The sequence below is a fragment of the Platichthys flesus genome, chromosome 15 (assembly GCF_949316205.1).
Source record: "Platichthys flesus chromosome 15, fPlaFle2.1, whole genome shotgun sequence".
Taxonomy (NCBI): domain Eukaryota; kingdom Metazoa; phylum Chordata; class Actinopteri; order Pleuronectiformes; family Pleuronectidae; genus Platichthys; species Platichthys flesus.
The window spans coordinates 14,851,236-14,867,997 of NC_084959.1; the positions used below are offsets into that span (position 1 = coordinate 14,851,236).

General features: G+C 42.2%; 1 protein-coding gene across 1 annotated transcript in view; it reads right to left on the reverse strand.

Moving 5' to 3' along the window:
• LOC133969794 (roundabout homolog 1-like) overlaps nucleotides 1–16,762 on the reverse strand; it is an 85,221-nt gene that overhangs the window by 47,703 nt on the left and 20,756 nt on the right. Inside the window, exon 2 of the mRNA XM_062406493.1 lies at nucleotides 11,741–12,067. Coding sequence (XP_062262477.1) covers nucleotides 11,741–12,067 — 327 coding nt within the window. The remainder of the gene's footprint in view (nucleotides 1–11,740; nucleotides 12,068–16,762) is intronic.

The following is a 16,762-nucleotide window of genomic DNA, read 5'->3' on the forward strand; positions in this document are numbered from 1 at the left end:
GTCATTTGGACAATGGAACCTGTCTCCGCCTGTCTGTTTGGGGGGTTTGCTTGAGCTGCTGGTTGCAGTTTTCTTTCCAACACTTGCTGCTCAGTCCACAGAAAAACAAAGAGCTGCACCACTGCTGCCGCACAGAGAGCTGTTCACCTTCATAGACAGAGTTCAGTGAAACTCAACGTCATTGTGTGGTGATCAACAATTTCTCTTGCGTCTCAGAGTCACAACCACATCTGAAGTAGAGCACTGGTTTTCAAGGTTTATTAATAATCGTATCCGTCCAAATCGCACCAAATTTGACGCTGCACTTCCTTAAGTCCCTTTACTCACAAGTGTGAAGGGGACAAGATCAACTGTTCCTGATATACAATATGTCAGCCACATACAGACAGGCTGAAAATGTACAATGAACCAAGAATACGAGTGGTGGTGGTAGTGATGAAAGACATTTCACATATTAACAGATGTTTTTTGTCTCATCTTCCACTCTTTGACTCTCTCTCTCTTACTCTCACACACACACACACACACACACACACACACCCACACACACAGAGACACACAGGGCTGCTGACAGTTGCTGACAGGTTGTCAAACATTAGGTTCAGCTGTCCCTCCCTTCTGACCTCAGAGACCCATGACAGAACGGCCATGATCGCAAGCACCAGGAACAAGCAGAGCGCCATTAGCACCATTTCATCACTGCAGGGGGGGAGTGTTCAAAGTTATGCATGACATTCATTGATCTGTAGAAGTAAATTAGGCCACTAGAAAGAAGCCTGATCGATTGTGTTCGCTGTTTAGACAACATTAGGCAAGTCCCCTGCCGTTTTTTACTACCAACACATTTTACAATGAAATCAGCCTGACGGACAAGCTGTGAGCTTTCAATGGCTGTGCATGTGCACTGGTGTCACCATAGATACTAATAGAGTGACAGCAGGGCAACACCACCAGATTCCAGGAGTAAACAGTTGCACTTGTACCATACACATTTTTCAATGTGACAATAAAACCTACATTGCATTATTTTCCAAGAAACGCAGGGTGTTATATTAAACAACAAAGAAATAAATAAATAATCGCGGCTGAATAATAGCACATTTTTCACGCTTGATTGTGATGAATTGCCAGTAGATTGCTGTTCCGAAAAATGAGTTAAATCCAGACGTGCTTTGCATAACTCAGCTTAAAGGTACGGGCGGGGTGGAGACACAGATTTATGTCTCTGGCCGAGGTGCGTGAGACGGGCATTCAAAGGTGTGTAAATGAATATGAAGAATATGAAGTCCTGGTGCTAAGAGCTACTATATCACTCTGAAGATCCTTTTTAATTATCTACAGTCCCTCTTCAGTGTCTCTTGGTTTTCCTACACCTCGCGGCCTTATCTTCCCCCGTCGGCTCCCAGTTGCTCATTTCACACCGTCTGTCTTTGCGCTCCTTTTGTTATATCTCTGCAATAGCCTTGACAAGTCTGGGAGAAACAGTAAAGGGAGTTTTCCACCGAGAAACAAAACACAGATTGAGAGAGGTTCGGAAAAAAAAGGCGGGTGTTATTGGCAGAGCTTTGCGTAATGAAATATTCCATCTTTTCATATTATGCAGCATTTGAAGACAATATGCTCCTAATATAGTTGAGAGAAGGAATTAAACGGAGAGTCTGCCTGTAAACATCCACAGTAATGGGGCTTGTACGTACTCGAATGTTAAACTGTGGTAGACGGAAGATGGCCCTCACTCGTCTCACCCGTCTCTGTCGCACATAATAAAAACTGAGACCTTGAAAATTGGCCTTTATGAGAGAAAAAAGGGGAAATTTAGTTTGCGGCTGTGGAAGGAAGCTGCCAGCTCAGCAAACAAAGAGATTGTGAATACGTATTATTAATACCTCCACACATAGCAACACGGTTAATTGGAAAAATATTGAAATTGCCTATTTGAATTCTGCAATGTCAACATCACAAAAGGCTTTTGATTGAAAGATAAAGGGTAGGGAAAAAAGCACAGACGCTTAAAGTGGCAGTGCCGTGCGACATGTCAAGTTCAGCCACGGTGTTTGTCGCTATTCAGTTGTTTTCAGGTTATAATAAAAAGAATAAAATTCAACATGTGGAACAAAAGTAAAAGAAGAAAAACTAAAAATATCACCCATTTTTAAGAACAGGACCGGATTCAGACACGCCCTTGGTTCACTGTCTGCCTCTGGGCCTGGCACAGACACATGCAGTGCACAAGTGCAATTTGTACACACATCGCGTGCATGACAGTGTTATAATGGGCAAAACATCACCGGTCACCAAAGCTTTCAGCGAGCGGCTCGAACAACAGCAGCTCCATCACAAACCGGTCTGCTCTTTCCAAAGTATTCCCACTGGGGAGAGATGAAGCGATGCTACAGGAGCAGGAAGGGAAATGGTAGAAAAGAGGGGATGCAGAACTGACAGCCAGGCACCAGGGTGGTTGCAGTGCATCGGAACTGTTGTTCTCATTATTCGGCTTTCCATTGAGGAACCACTCCTTTCTGTCACTCTTTGTCCTCAATCTTGCTGCATGTTATAAATCAACACAATCTACAAGCCTATTATAGAAGATATCAGAATCTCTGGTTGGAGGGTAGGCAGCTGCAACAATGCTGCAAAAAGCAACATGTCTGCTGCTGCACCAACAACTTCTATCGTGTCAGACTCCAAGTGCCAGGGCTTGGTTGTGTATGATTTCACCTTTGTGTTGTAAAACAGCATTTAGGAAGTAACAATAAGTAATGTCCCGCAATGTTTCTTTCATCAGCTTTCATCATTTGTGTATAGTTTGTCTAAATTCTCCTGTTTAAAGTTCAACTTCACTATGTTTTTGATTTTTTTATCTGTTAACTGATCATTGATTAAAGCTGATTTTAAAGTTACATGTGTTCCTAAATTTAGAAAAAATTAAATTGAAGGTTTGAACATGGCTCTACTCAGTGTTTCAAATCGCCTTCGACCTTTCAGGGCAAATGCTTACGTATGTGTCAACTGTGAGGGTTTTTTGTCAGAGCCCTGCCTCCTACCACAGCATTCTCCAGGGCGAGACACTACATCCAGATCATGAGGATATTTTAACTTTTGTTATTTTTTATTATCTTCACTGAAATAAATGTATAAAATGGGTTATTATGAAAATCAGAAATATTTTTGTTTCTCTCAGCTGCCGGAGGGGCGTGTCTATGTATGATTGACATCAGGTGGCAAGCTAAGCCCCTGCTGGGAAACGGGTGGCTGAGTCAACTAACTCTGACTGCAGAATTCATGTCATTGGCAGAGAGTGTGTTCTCAGCAGATATTGAATAGGGAGGACCACAACAGCATCTAAATGGACTTTGACATGTGCATGCTGTTCACTGTGCCTGAGCTGATCAGCCAGTTGGAAATGTGGCCTGCAAACCGGTGTTGGCAATGCAATTTACCCCGGTGAACGTTTGCTTGAGACCATTCTCCTGAAACAAGCCCATGGGTTGTCTGTGCTGATTGTGTTTGTGTTTTATTGTTAAGTGAAATCTGGAAGCTTTAGTAATCAGGACAGGAACAAAATCAGGTCAGGTGACGTAGAGCTGATAGTGACAGAGGAGCAGAGGTCGGAGTCGATGAACAGGTGAAAAAGACACACGGTCCAGTGTTCATTCCAGATGACTGAAAATTCAATGTTGCAAATGGTGAAAGTTAACTTTCACTTTCAGGTCTTGAATCAGCATCTGTGTTCAGTCTTGTAGTCACCTGGTGAGTGTCTTGGTTTGATATGGGCCATTTTATTGAAAGTTTAAATCCTGAGGTGAAAGAGGCCCTGTGCACTAGTGGATGTGGCAAGACAGCCAAACTGAGTGGTGGTGAAAAGATCCCATTCTCCGTAGTGAATCGCTTCAACACGTTTTCAAAACAAACAATAAACACTGAGTATAATTTCACTGCACTGCACTTTGGCTGTCTGGTTTTCATTCAGAGTATGTGATTGTGGCTGGCATTGACAAAGTAAAAGTGTTTGTCTGTGTTACATCACATAAGAATCTTGATTAGCTTAATGACAGTCCAAAAAATTTGGCATCTATATCATAAACACTAACGCACACAACAAATCATCGAACGACAATTACACAGCGCACATCAGGGTGAGTGATCATTTTTCATTTTAACGCCCTGGAGGGAATCTAACTTTTACGCGCTGATAAGAAACCACACAGTCCTGAGCACAGATATGGCTGGCGGTGGATGCTGTTGAGTGTGGCTTTACTGAATGACAGATTGAGGATGGATAAGGCTAATATCATCCAAAACGCTAAAAGATGCCTCTTCTCTCCTCGACAGCCAGATGACTCAACCACACTGTGAGCCTTTTGACAAACTCCCAAGTAGAATACAAAGCACACTAAAGCGTATCATAGTTTATGTCAGTACAGTTGTTTTGCAAATTGTGACATGATGACGACATTTCCCTCCTAATTAATCTCAGTTGTTAGAAGCACTTCCTTCAGCAAAGCGTATAAGTGCTGGTTATTCGGGGGAGTTTCTCTTGCCATGTTGCAGATCAGCAAACGAGTGAATGAAATGCTTATGACATCAGAGCAACCCGACACAACAACCGTGGAGTTTTATCGGAAATAGATAAAGTCTGTCTTTATAACAGCTCCGAGGCTGCGGGGAAATGCAACCAGCGCAGAGGAGAAAGATTTAGTGTGGAGCTGGGAAATGGGGCGAGCTACACAATATCTCCCCGTCAACAATCCGGAACTGAATACATTAACCACAAAGAAATGGTGCCCGACGTGATTTGAAGCAAATGGAATGCAGAATAAAAAATAGAGAGATACCTAATCACATGCATAATGTCACCCACATGAAGGCACAGAGGAGCGCACTATACACAAAAGTCTGTCTTTAACAGACAGATTTGTTGATTCCCCCCCATCTCTTCCGTTTCCCTCTTGTCCCATTTCTCCTCATCAGCAACCTCCGCGTAGTAGTAAAGAAGATGAAACTACAACAGCAATGATGATTTACAATGTATGACAGTTTATTAACAGATATAAATTTAGATTCCGCAGATTCTTTCTCTTTAAGGTTAAGACACGTTTCAATCGCAAAGTGCCTTTTGTGAGAGAAACTTTCTACATTATAGAGGTTTTTCAATGAACTAACCAAGGAGGTCAAGTTTTCACTGTGTCTGTCTGTTGTTAGCAGTCTTACACTAAAAAAAAGGACCGATTACCTCAAAACTTGGTGGAGGGCGGTGCTATGGGCCAGGGAAGAATCTCCAACCTTTTGGCGAGGATCTAAATAAATGGGCAGATCCGTTTTTTCTGTCTGTGTGCTACAGTAAAAACAGGGATAAGGAACTGCACAGCTAGGATGCAGCAGCAGAACATAGATCTTTTATGATGTTATGAGTAAATATTAAATGCTTTTGGGTCATTATCAAACTGGCAGGAGCAGTACATATTAAAAATGACAGGCTTCCAAAATTGACATGATTAATGGAAAAAACACTGACATGGTGAGCTAGGGCGTAAGCCTCGGAAGGGGTGTGTGGTCTCAGAGTGCCTAAAGGTGGAATTCAATTATCTTGTATGGAGAACATTCCTGACACAATGCTCACACAGTCACACACAAAAGGGACAGCTTTGGATTCGGATGATATTGACAAACACAAAGAAGCCATATGGTCCTTGTCAGAGTCGCTCAAGCACGTCCCCTCTCCTCTCTCTCTCTCCGATGAGCCGCTGCAAGCCAAACAAACTCTTTCCCCATGTCCTGACACTCTGGCACCAATCTGGCTCTTGGAAACGCTGAGCCTAGAGGAATATAGTGACTCAAATTGTTTGGATAATACTTGCAGTGCACTCGCCTCGGTCTCCCGACTGTAAACACAATCCAGCTGTCCCCAGAGTGTGATACTTGCTCACTCACTGATCTAACCATAGGCCAACTGGGAAAGTACAAGGGAGTGGAGACAGGATGGGGAAGGGGAGCCTATCACGGCGTTCACAGACTGTCACAGGCAATTGGAAATAAACACCGGCGTGTGGCAATGGATGAAGACTATTTACAATGTGTCAATGGTTGTCCATCAAACAATATCACTCCTCATTCATACAGAGAGATAATGACAACTTTACATATACTCCCCTGCCACTTAGGATCGCGTATTGCATTTATCCACAGCGACTACAGACAGGATGCTGTCAGCAACAGTGACAGATATTTGAAGTAGGGAACCGTTAGTTAATGGGCAGGGGCAGGCAGCGAGGGAGCCTGACCTCCGAGAATCCGCCTCTCTCTTAGCGGCTCCGTACGTCTCCTGCCTGAAGCCGCTCGCTTCCAGCCCCGAGATTATAATCAAAGAGGAGCAGGCGGGGAGACGAAGCAGGGGTCCCACCTCAAGCTGTCAATCTCAAACTTCGACTGGGCTGCGCATATCCCATGATCCACTTCAGAGAGTATGGTGTTACAGTGAACATGTCTGTCATGTTAATGCATTCGTGTAATTTACCGCAAGCCATCACATGATTTCCAGTGGCTTTCCCTCAAAGCTGCACACGTTTCGGCTGGTGAGACAGAAACACTGAATGGAGAATTGTGTGTTTTATTATATAAGATACAAATTCTTTCTTTCTTTTTCAACTTCTATTGCTCAATTCAATCATACGTAAGCATGTAAGTAGGTAGATGTACTGTATATGTAATTTGATTTAATAATCAAAATAGTATTCCACTTTTTTAGCATTGCACACTTGTGATGTTGTTAGACTCTTTATTTGAGCGGAAACAGATTTCATTCGAATAGCATCTTCTTTTCAGCATATTATTTTTCCTTGTCAAATAATCTGGCATCTAAATCACCCATAATGCAACCTGGCCAGCAAATGTGGTCAAAGATTGTGTGTTATGCAGCTAGAAATGGCGGATGTAGCCTCAGGCAGAGATGAGGGATGAGCTACAGATATCTGCTCAGGCTAAATCCACACCCATGTATTTCTTTCTTCATTTTCAACGTTATAGCTACTATCTTGTAGCGACAACTCACCAAAAGGTTTCAGACTTATTAACTGATAAGTGACTGCAATTATCAAAAACTACCGGTGACGGATTTACTGCAGATTGATAAACTGATTACTAAATTGCTGCAACTGTGCAGACTGGAACATGTATCGCTTTGTATTGGAGATCTGGCGTGCAGCTGTGTTTTGCAATTCTCTGTGGGATGTGCCAAATGTGCCATGACATGACTTAAGTGTTCACTCACAGGGTTTATAAAGACGGCTGAAAAGTAAATGAAACTACATCAGTGACGATGATTCACAATGTCTGCCAAGCTATGAACACATATTAAGATAATCATCAGATCCAGTTTGTTTGACAAGAGAGAGACACATTTCTATTGAAAAGTGCCTTATGTCAGAGAAAATATATAAAATATCAAGGTCTGATATAATAACCTCCACCAAGGCGGTTCTGTTTTCACATTGTTTGTCTGTTAATTAGCAAGAATTTGCAAAAACTATAAAGATTTCCACAAAGCATGGTGTAAATATGCGCTATGGGAGAGGGAAAAATCCATAGAACTTTTGTGAGGATCCGAAAGAATGGGAGGATCCAGGATTTTGTCAAAATAAATCTTAAGCTTTTTATCTGTCTGTGTTACAGTAAAAATGGGAAAAAACCACTGCGCACAGCTTAACAGCAGCAGCGGATACAAATTCTCAGTTAAACATCTCTTATATTGTTAGGATAAAGTGTAAAATGCTTTTGCTTGTATCCTAATTAATCTACAGACAGATGAAGAGGGGGTGTCTCTGCCGTTCACGTCATACTTTCATAAACACGAGCAGTGGTGTGGCTGTATAGTTTTCTTTCCCTGCATGTGGCTCATTACTTCATCACTGCAGCATTGTGGGCTAACCATCCGCTCGGCCGCAAGCCTCGCTTTCCCTCAGCAAATGGCAGCGTCCAATTAGTTTAAGAATAACATTTATTCCTCTCTCCCTTACTGAACATAAAAACAGGTCTACTATTCAATAACCTTTAGAGTACACAGGCTGTGACTTTGCCTTCACCTCAATAAAGCGCTCCATGATTGAATCAAGTGGCCGAGGTCAATAGGACATATGTTCATTTCCCAGGGTCCTCCAGGATCCCCGCGGGCAGGGGAAAAAACAGAAAATATGCTGAGTGTCTTCTGTGACATTTATTGGAAGGGAACTAAGTTATATGTCTTTTTTTATTCTCTTTCTCATTTCATCTCTTTCACTTTCAGAGAGGGCTTCACTAGCCTGTGTCTCTGTGTGCACGTTGTGCTGGTAGCATGTTGTGTGTGTGTGCGCTTAGCATTTCAACCCCATGGTCACGCTCCAGGCACCGGCACATACTACATCTGTCACTGTCTCTACCACGTCACCTCAATTTTCTGCAAACAAGTTTCACTCGTGTGCGTTGAAGGACAGATTCTTCTTCTCCTCTCTTCCCTGTTTCCATCTGTCTCTGTCACTCCTTTCCCTCGCCCATCACTTTACATCTGTCGGCCTCCAGCACAGTCTATTGTCAGCAGTATCCCTACTTTTCATCATCTCTCCTTTGCGTGGCTTAAATCAAAGTGGCAGGAGAAAATGATACACTAGTAAATTATGAACTTGAATTCGGTTAAGACTTTTATAGGTAATTTATTTCCCACTGTGGCTTTCACATTTAGTTTGTCAATACGGGATTAAAAGACCAATGCTCAGAGGCAGGGGTGAGCGCCGGGCTTTTGTGTTATATACTGCCTGTGAGACAGTTTGATTTGGCCTGCAAGGCAATGCATTGATTCAGAAATTTAAAAAAAATAAAAAATTAAGTCACAGGACTGCAGTTAAGAGGCGACAATATAGAGTAATAGCTGTTGCATTGCATTGCCACAAGCATCATCGAGACCATCATGAAAAGAAAAGGAGTTGCGGAATGTCAAACTTTCGATGAAAAATGTTATTGCTGAGTTGAACTGTGGAAATGAGACCATCTCAAAAGGTTTGCAGGGACTCAGTCGCGTAGTTCTTGGGTCACATTCTGTCCGAAGCAACACAGGTTTTAAGGTGTGAGCTAAAAGCTAAAAAGATATAATCTCATTTAGAAGTAGAATTTGTGAATGTGCCTCTCTGGCGCTCAAGAGCTCGTACAACTGGACAAAGTTATTCCTAACTCCAAAAGTTAAATGTCAGTTTGCCTTAAAATAATATATCAGAGCAGAATAATGATTTTGCAGATGACAGTGAAAAAACACGGAAAGAGTCTTTGGCCTGTGGTGAAACCCACAGATTACGTGCCGTCTAATCGTGGCTATTTCCCCTTATTTGAGTCATCGGCACTGTCATCATCACTACCATCTGACATCAGAGGTCTCCTCAAAGAGAAGCAGTTCCAGAGGTTAGTGTGAGACATGTGTTCAATAATTTATTAAGGGCCTTGATAGGAAATGGATCCCCTGACTTTAGGGAAAGTCAGGGGATCAGCAGTCATTTGGATGCATCATCTGGGAGCCCAGAAAATATGTTGAAAATAACATGGCAAGTGATAGATACTGATAATTTGTTTTAGACCTAGGTGGTGGACGGACTGACCAACAGACAGGCAGCAATTGGTATAGCTAAAATATATTGATTATAGGGATTTAGTTATGTTTTAGTTGTGATACTGATTTCTGTAAATACAACTTTATAAAATATACATTATTGTATTGTACTTTAGAATTAAATACTGAATCCCAATAAACCATATTTAGTGCATCTTGCCACAAATAAATAAATAAATGATTGATCATTTATAAAGCATATGTTTCGATGGCAGCATTTTATGATGGAGATACGGACTCAAATTATTATAATAGATATACTTCATGTAGCATATGGTGTCAATTTAATAGCTGTTCAGTCTTATATTATACTATAAATTATTATCTGGAATATTGTTGCAATTCACAAGTTGTCTCTATTATTAGACGCTTGTCAGCTCCTGTTATTGCCTCAGTGATTTTTGAGTGACAAAGATAATAAGTGAAACGTGATGTTAATTTGATGATACTGAAATGCGCGTGTGCACGGGGCTGTAAGTCAATACAAATTATTCAAACAGTGTAACTTACTGCGTATCACACAAATGTGGATGCAGTTCCCGCCACTTAAAAAAAGTAAGGCAATTAAAACACAACACAGAATTAACAACTGACACTTTAACAAGACAAGATAAATTATTTGACACGTGTATCGACTGTTTGGAGTCAATCCTCCATTTAACACTCCCCAGTTCCTCAGTGCTTTCCTGAACTCCCTCTGTCAGCAGCTTTCACCAAAGGGGATTCGGTTTTACCCTCAAGCCCCGGGGTGACCCATGAATCTGCGTGACCTCTGAGGGATGAAGCAAACGAGACATAACTCATCCAGGAAGCCTCAACAAGTCCGCTCTGTTTTGCCTCTCCACCTCAAAACCTGGCAGTAAATTTAGTGAACCACCAGTAATAAACTCTCCCCCTAGAGGGCCTAGCTTCTAAGGGTAGGAGCGCTGATCTAGCATTACCATCTTACCATTTGACCATCTCTTTCATTATAATTCAAAAGGTGAAACGGATACTAGAGGGTTATTATTATTCTAAAACCTTCGCAGAATATCTCCCCAGGAGACCGGGCCTGGGAAGAGCTCCGCGAGCTGACGCAGCTGAGCCGACCAGGGGATCGACAGTGAAGGTTGGGGGAGCTATGCAGCGTGCAGGGGCTTGGGTGCAGTTGTTAACCCTTAACACCATCACTTCCTTATTTCCGTGCATTCTTCATTCTGTTTACCAGTCAGCTCCCACTGTTTTTGGACTTGGCAAAGCCCCTGCTCTATGGGGACACACACACACCCTCTGCACTCACCCTATTCTGATGGTCGTAAAACCCTGACCTTTAACCCCCTGCCTCTCCACAGGCTTCATTCCATCACATACAGCTAACCTTTACACACATGCGCACATATGTTTGGTCGCTGCAAGCAACCCGACAGATTCCTGCCTGCGACATACTGCAGTGAAAGGCTGTTTATCTGGCAGTGGCACACACTTGACTCTTTGCAACTCTGTGATTCAGCGAGTATAGACACCGTCACCTGTTGGGAACCTGCTGGGCCCTGGTTTAAACCCTGGGACCAAAGCAGACACACAGCTGTTGCCGTGCCTGACAGGTGGATGGCACTGGGAACTTCCACCTGTCCCTCAACCATAAAAATGGCCCATATTGTAAAAAGGTAGCAAACCGAGGCAGGCTCTTAGAATGATCCTTTAGCTGCGTAGGTGAGAAGGCACTCATTATGTGATAGTGATAAGTAAACATTTATTTTTCCTTTAATTATGTGTTGCTTTAACACATTACTCAAGTGGTTATGTAAAGGTTTCAATGAGCACATATTTCAGACTTTTGGATTTACAAAATAATCCTCATTATTATATCCAGGGCAAAATATATTTTGTGCTATCATCATATTTATGAGAATTAGTTTATCTGGATATGTGTATATTTTGCCTGTGTATTAGAAACAGCTTCTTGGTTATTTCTAATAAATTTAGATGCATATGTTAGATGCACTTGAAAAATACACCCTGCTAAAGTGCATGTGTATTGTATAAGATTGAATGGAATAGCAAAAATAAGGAATATCTCTTAGTACTGTGACACACACACACCACCTCACAACGACACACACCAGCAGGACTTACTGGCTACTTCCAGTGACGCATTGTGACTGATCGCCTGGCCCAGATAGTTTCGGGCCACGCACACGTAGCTGCCGTCGTCGGGCTTGCTCCGCCGTCCGTGGACGATGCGCAGGAAGAAGAGCGACCCGCTGGGCAGCAGCATGCGGTGCGATCGGGGGTTGTCGCGGTCCGTCTCGACGCGCTCCCCATCTTTGGACCATTCCACCGTCGGGGTTGGACGGCCCTCGGCCTTGCAGTTGAGAGTGGCGGGTTCCCCTTTGGACACAATGAGGTCGGAGGGGTGCTCCACGATGCGAGGAGGGAAGTCTTCCTGGCGAAGACGAGACCCTAGAGAGTTGGAAGAGTGCCAACGTGTTAAAACAAAGATGAAGATCAGTTTCAAGTATTCAATTTGCAGCCAAATTAGCCACATAACACACATGGAACACAAGAAAACACACTATAAATAGCCATTGTGCAATATATCATTCACTCCCTCCATGCAATAAAGAGGAGTACTAATCAAAACGAATCAAAACAGCAGCAGCTCTAAAGGAATTAGATAAGGTGGATTATTATAGCTGCGCAAGTGCTTTGTCTTAGAAATAATCCAGTTTGACAATATAATTACCTTCCAATCACAAAGCATTCATAAAAGGTTTTTCGCTTTTGTTTCACCAGTTGGAACCTCATGAGGCATTGGAAATTTAAAAAAAAAAAAAAGACAATGCTGACATGTTAAGTCTTCAGTAAGTAATATCTTTCAAAACATGTCTACCCTCAAAGCATTTGCAGAGAAATACGTGTACTCTACATTTTTTTTGTTGATAAAAGCTCCCAGGCTGAATTATAATGGAATAACAGTGTCTTGCTGTGTGATTCCACCAGTATGATATTTTAACAATTTAAATCCAATAGTTTTACACATACTGAACAGCTCCTTCTACAGCTAATATTACAGGAAAAGCATACATTCCCAAATGCATGATGTGTGGGTGTATTTTCACAGTGGAGTTCATAAATGACCAGGGAAATACACATGGTGGAAAATCTAATATTACATCTATATCTTGTGGTATTTTTTTTCTCCTTAAATGTCTTTTTCTGATATTCAAGCAACCGGGAAAGGATGTCCATCCTCAGCATGAGCCATCACTCTACTGGAGTTACTTGGGTGCATGTGTGTATACCCACTCGTGTGTGTGTGTGTGTGTGTGTGTGTGTGTGTGTGTGTGTGTGTGTTTCTTCGTGTGAATTTATTTTACTGTTCCAAACCTCTGAAATTGTTAAACCCTGCCATAGAATCAATACTTCCAGTCGTACCCACACTGACAACCACCAAATAGCCTCTAATTCCCTGCCACACAGTTGAGATGTCAATCATGCTCTTCTCCTGGTCTTTTCAAAGAGGCTTTGTATAACAATGAGCTCCCTGTGAAGCAAAGGACAAAGAGAACCACCCTAATAAGGTCCAGGTACAATGCTGCAATGCCTCCATATATATATCTAACATTCCATCCCTATCTTTCCAACCCCCTTACACAGGCAGGTAGCCCACCACCAACCACGACCAAACGTCCAAACACTGACAACCCCCCCCCACACTCCTTTTCTCACCTCTTTCCCTCCAGTAGTGTACAAATGCAGCAGAATCTGTTGTGGATTCAACAAAGGAATCGCATGTGTTATTGTGTTGCAGAATCTAGCTGGCAATGCGCCCGCTGTTGTGCTAACAACAAACACACACATGGAGAGAGCGAAGGGAGGCTGGGAAGGGTGTCGGAAATGTGGCATTAATGTCAGTCATGAAGTCACTGTTTCACTTGCAGCTGCAAACACTAGCCTTACCCGGTCTTCAGCAGGTCATGCTTTAATGTGCCAATGGCCCTGTAAAGCAGATAATCACTACCGTGCTCGACAGTGATGAGCTCCAACACTCCCCGCTGCAACCAATAAATCCGACACAGACAAGTGTTTACCCAGAGAGAGCACCTCGCATGACACGGGCGAGATTTTGATCCCCTCGGTAGCAAGGTGCACTTTTGTGTGTTTGCACAAATCTGCATTAACTGTATCTCCCGCAAGCTTATAATGGAAAATGTGATATTATTTGGGAGGTGGAATCCCCCCCCCCCTTCTCCACACAAAGAGTCTGGTGCATGATAAGTGCACAGTCGTACCATACATTTTTTTTATGGTATGATGACTGCGTGTGTTGCATCCAAAACCATTTTACCTGGAAAGTAGCACTCAAACTAAATCAATGTGAATTGGTGAGATAAGCATTTCCATTTGCCTGATTATAACATTATCATTATTTCTTTAATTGGTTTAATTTGTCTCTTCTTGCTTTAATGTTAAGTGGTCAACATAGCTAAAATGGTACATGCTAATGAACTGAAAACCAAAACACGCTCCTCAGTATTTATTATTATTTTATACTAATGCAGCACATAACAAAAACATGCCCAATGCAGATAGGACTCATAACCTCCGCCAATTAGGTTTTCACATCTATCTGTGTTTGTTTGTTAGCATGGCTGGATTACGAAAAAAACTATGGATGTATTTCCACAAGAACTGGTTGAAGGATGAGACATGAGCCAAGGAAGCACAAATTAAACTGTGGCGCTGTCAAAGAGGCGCTCATGCATCCTCCCCAGTAAAAGAGAAGATGAAGGGAGTTGACTTAAAACAAGGAGCCAGCACTTTGATGTTGTAGCGGGGCTTTGAGAATAATGCTAATGTGACGACGGTGTGTACAGCTCATAATATTTGATGATTACCGCAAATCAGAAAGAAGGCTTATATTTGAGGCTGATCGTGATGTTATGTATTTAGTGATTAATTAAAAATAGTGGACGTGAAGACGGAAGGTAGGGTTATAAGGATTCTTCCTCTGGACACCATGAATACCTGTGATAAAGTGGTGACCTAACCTATGTTTCCATAAAAAAAATTCAGATCTGCACAGCAAAGTACGATTGGTCTCTTTCAAAAAAACAGTATAAATGTATTCAATATATGTTTCATCAATAGCAATATCACAAAAGTTATTGATAAAATGCTAGATACGAGATATAGCACATAACTGATCTACCTCAGATTTGTTTAGCTTTTTATCAAGTGCTTGTCATTCTGTGCCAAAAGGGTTTAAAACCACAGCCTTCACTGAGGGACAAAAGTCTGTCTCTATACTTAAAAAAAGGGACATATATGAAAACTGATATTTTTTCCACGCTCTATTATAACAGCAAAAAGACTCTTACCAACAGTTCATGCTGAAAGACTTTAATTTAGAAAATGGGGGGGGAAAATCCTAAACCACATAAAAAAACTAAACATTTAGCCATCAAAACTAAAGACAAAGAAAAGCTAAATCTATATTTAAATACAAATACAATTCTAGGACAATTTTATACACTGTCTAGACGTTTAAAAGAATTAGAGAACAATATAAACAAGGTGGGTCATTGTGGCCGTCGGTCCCTGTTCACAGCCCGCATGTTGCTTTCCTTGTTCTTAATTGTGTTGGGCTGATGCCTAAGGGTCCATGCAACTCCCTAAGCTTCCCTGGCATTACAGAAAGGCAATATCAGCACGCCACAAGTGGGCCCCCAGAAGACCAGGCTTTATCTGCAAAGGGCCAGCAGCCAGCATACAATCAGCATGCAAAAACACGAACACAGATGCACAATGGAGAACATACACACTAAAAGGTCATTTGTAGCACCTGTACCCCTACAAATGTGTTTTTTTTTTCTTCCTGTCAGTCATCCCTGAGGCAGTTATGTTGTTCAGTGAAGATCTAGGTAGGGAAGGTGGATGAAGTCTTTCAAACACAAAAGAGAAATGAGCATGTCTGTAGTTTTGTCTCAGTCGGTGAGAAAGGAGGGAGGACGGGGAGTCTGTTTTCTCCAAAATTGTGCATCTCTCTTTAGAGAATTAAATAAAATGTGCAGGGGGGGGGGGGGGTGAATAAAAAGGCATTGTATGTTGGAATGATAAGGTAGGCATTTTGTATTTTATTCAAGAAGGCTTGGTGAATATGTAAAAGAAAAGAAAGCATGAGGGGATAAATTATAGGAGTAAGGGAGAAGGAAAGGGAGAGGTTATAATGGGGGAGGGTAGGGGTTTTAAAGCAACAAATTATGAGCACTGAGAGTGTAATAACACAATGTGACAAATATGAGTGTAATTTACCGCAACGCTGGTGGTCCTACACCAACCTACCCCAGTATCATTTACAGTACAGTACTGTATATATTTAGAGTGCATGAATGCAGGATACTATGTCTGTTTGGACCCAAACCAAGGAAATATACAGAGAAAATATCAAATGTCACAATCAAATTAGCTCTGCACCAGCACCAGCCGTCTGCTCAGTTTGAAAAATGTGACTATACAAAGGTAAAACGCTTCAGAACTGATGACAGATACATGGACGCACACCATAAAGTTCCTGAAGCATCGGTTTCTTGGGTTCCAGTTTTCAACTCCGATTCACACTCAAAGACCTCAAGTCAGGTCTTATAGAAGGAGACTAATTGTCTGTGTGGTTTTCCCAAACAAGTGAGTACGAGAAGAGCAGTGGGTGACGTTTATTAATGTAGAACACCGCAGACTTAGTACCACCCCCTTGTTGCAGCTGACAGCTGTGTGACAAACTCGGTTTGTTCGGGGACTCTGACACCGAGCCTACCTGAGCCCCGCTGGTGGAATTGGTAAATCTCTCCCCGTGGTGCCGCAGGATTACCTGTACTCGAGCACCAACGCCACTCGGGTAGAGTAGCAGTCAGGCACGGCTGTTAAAACGGACGCTGATTTCTGTGGAAGGGCTTAAGAGTGTGCAATAAATGGAACAGCCACGTCTCGTTACAGCAATCCCTTTGCTTCGGTCTGTGAAAGTCATTTAGTTTTCTTTTTTTGCGAGCCGTGGTCTTGACTGTGGATCAAAGTCCACACTTTTAATGGTGAGACAGAGATTTTCAGAAGCTTCACAGTTCACAGCATCGCCCTCGTGAGTCGAATGACACCACATAC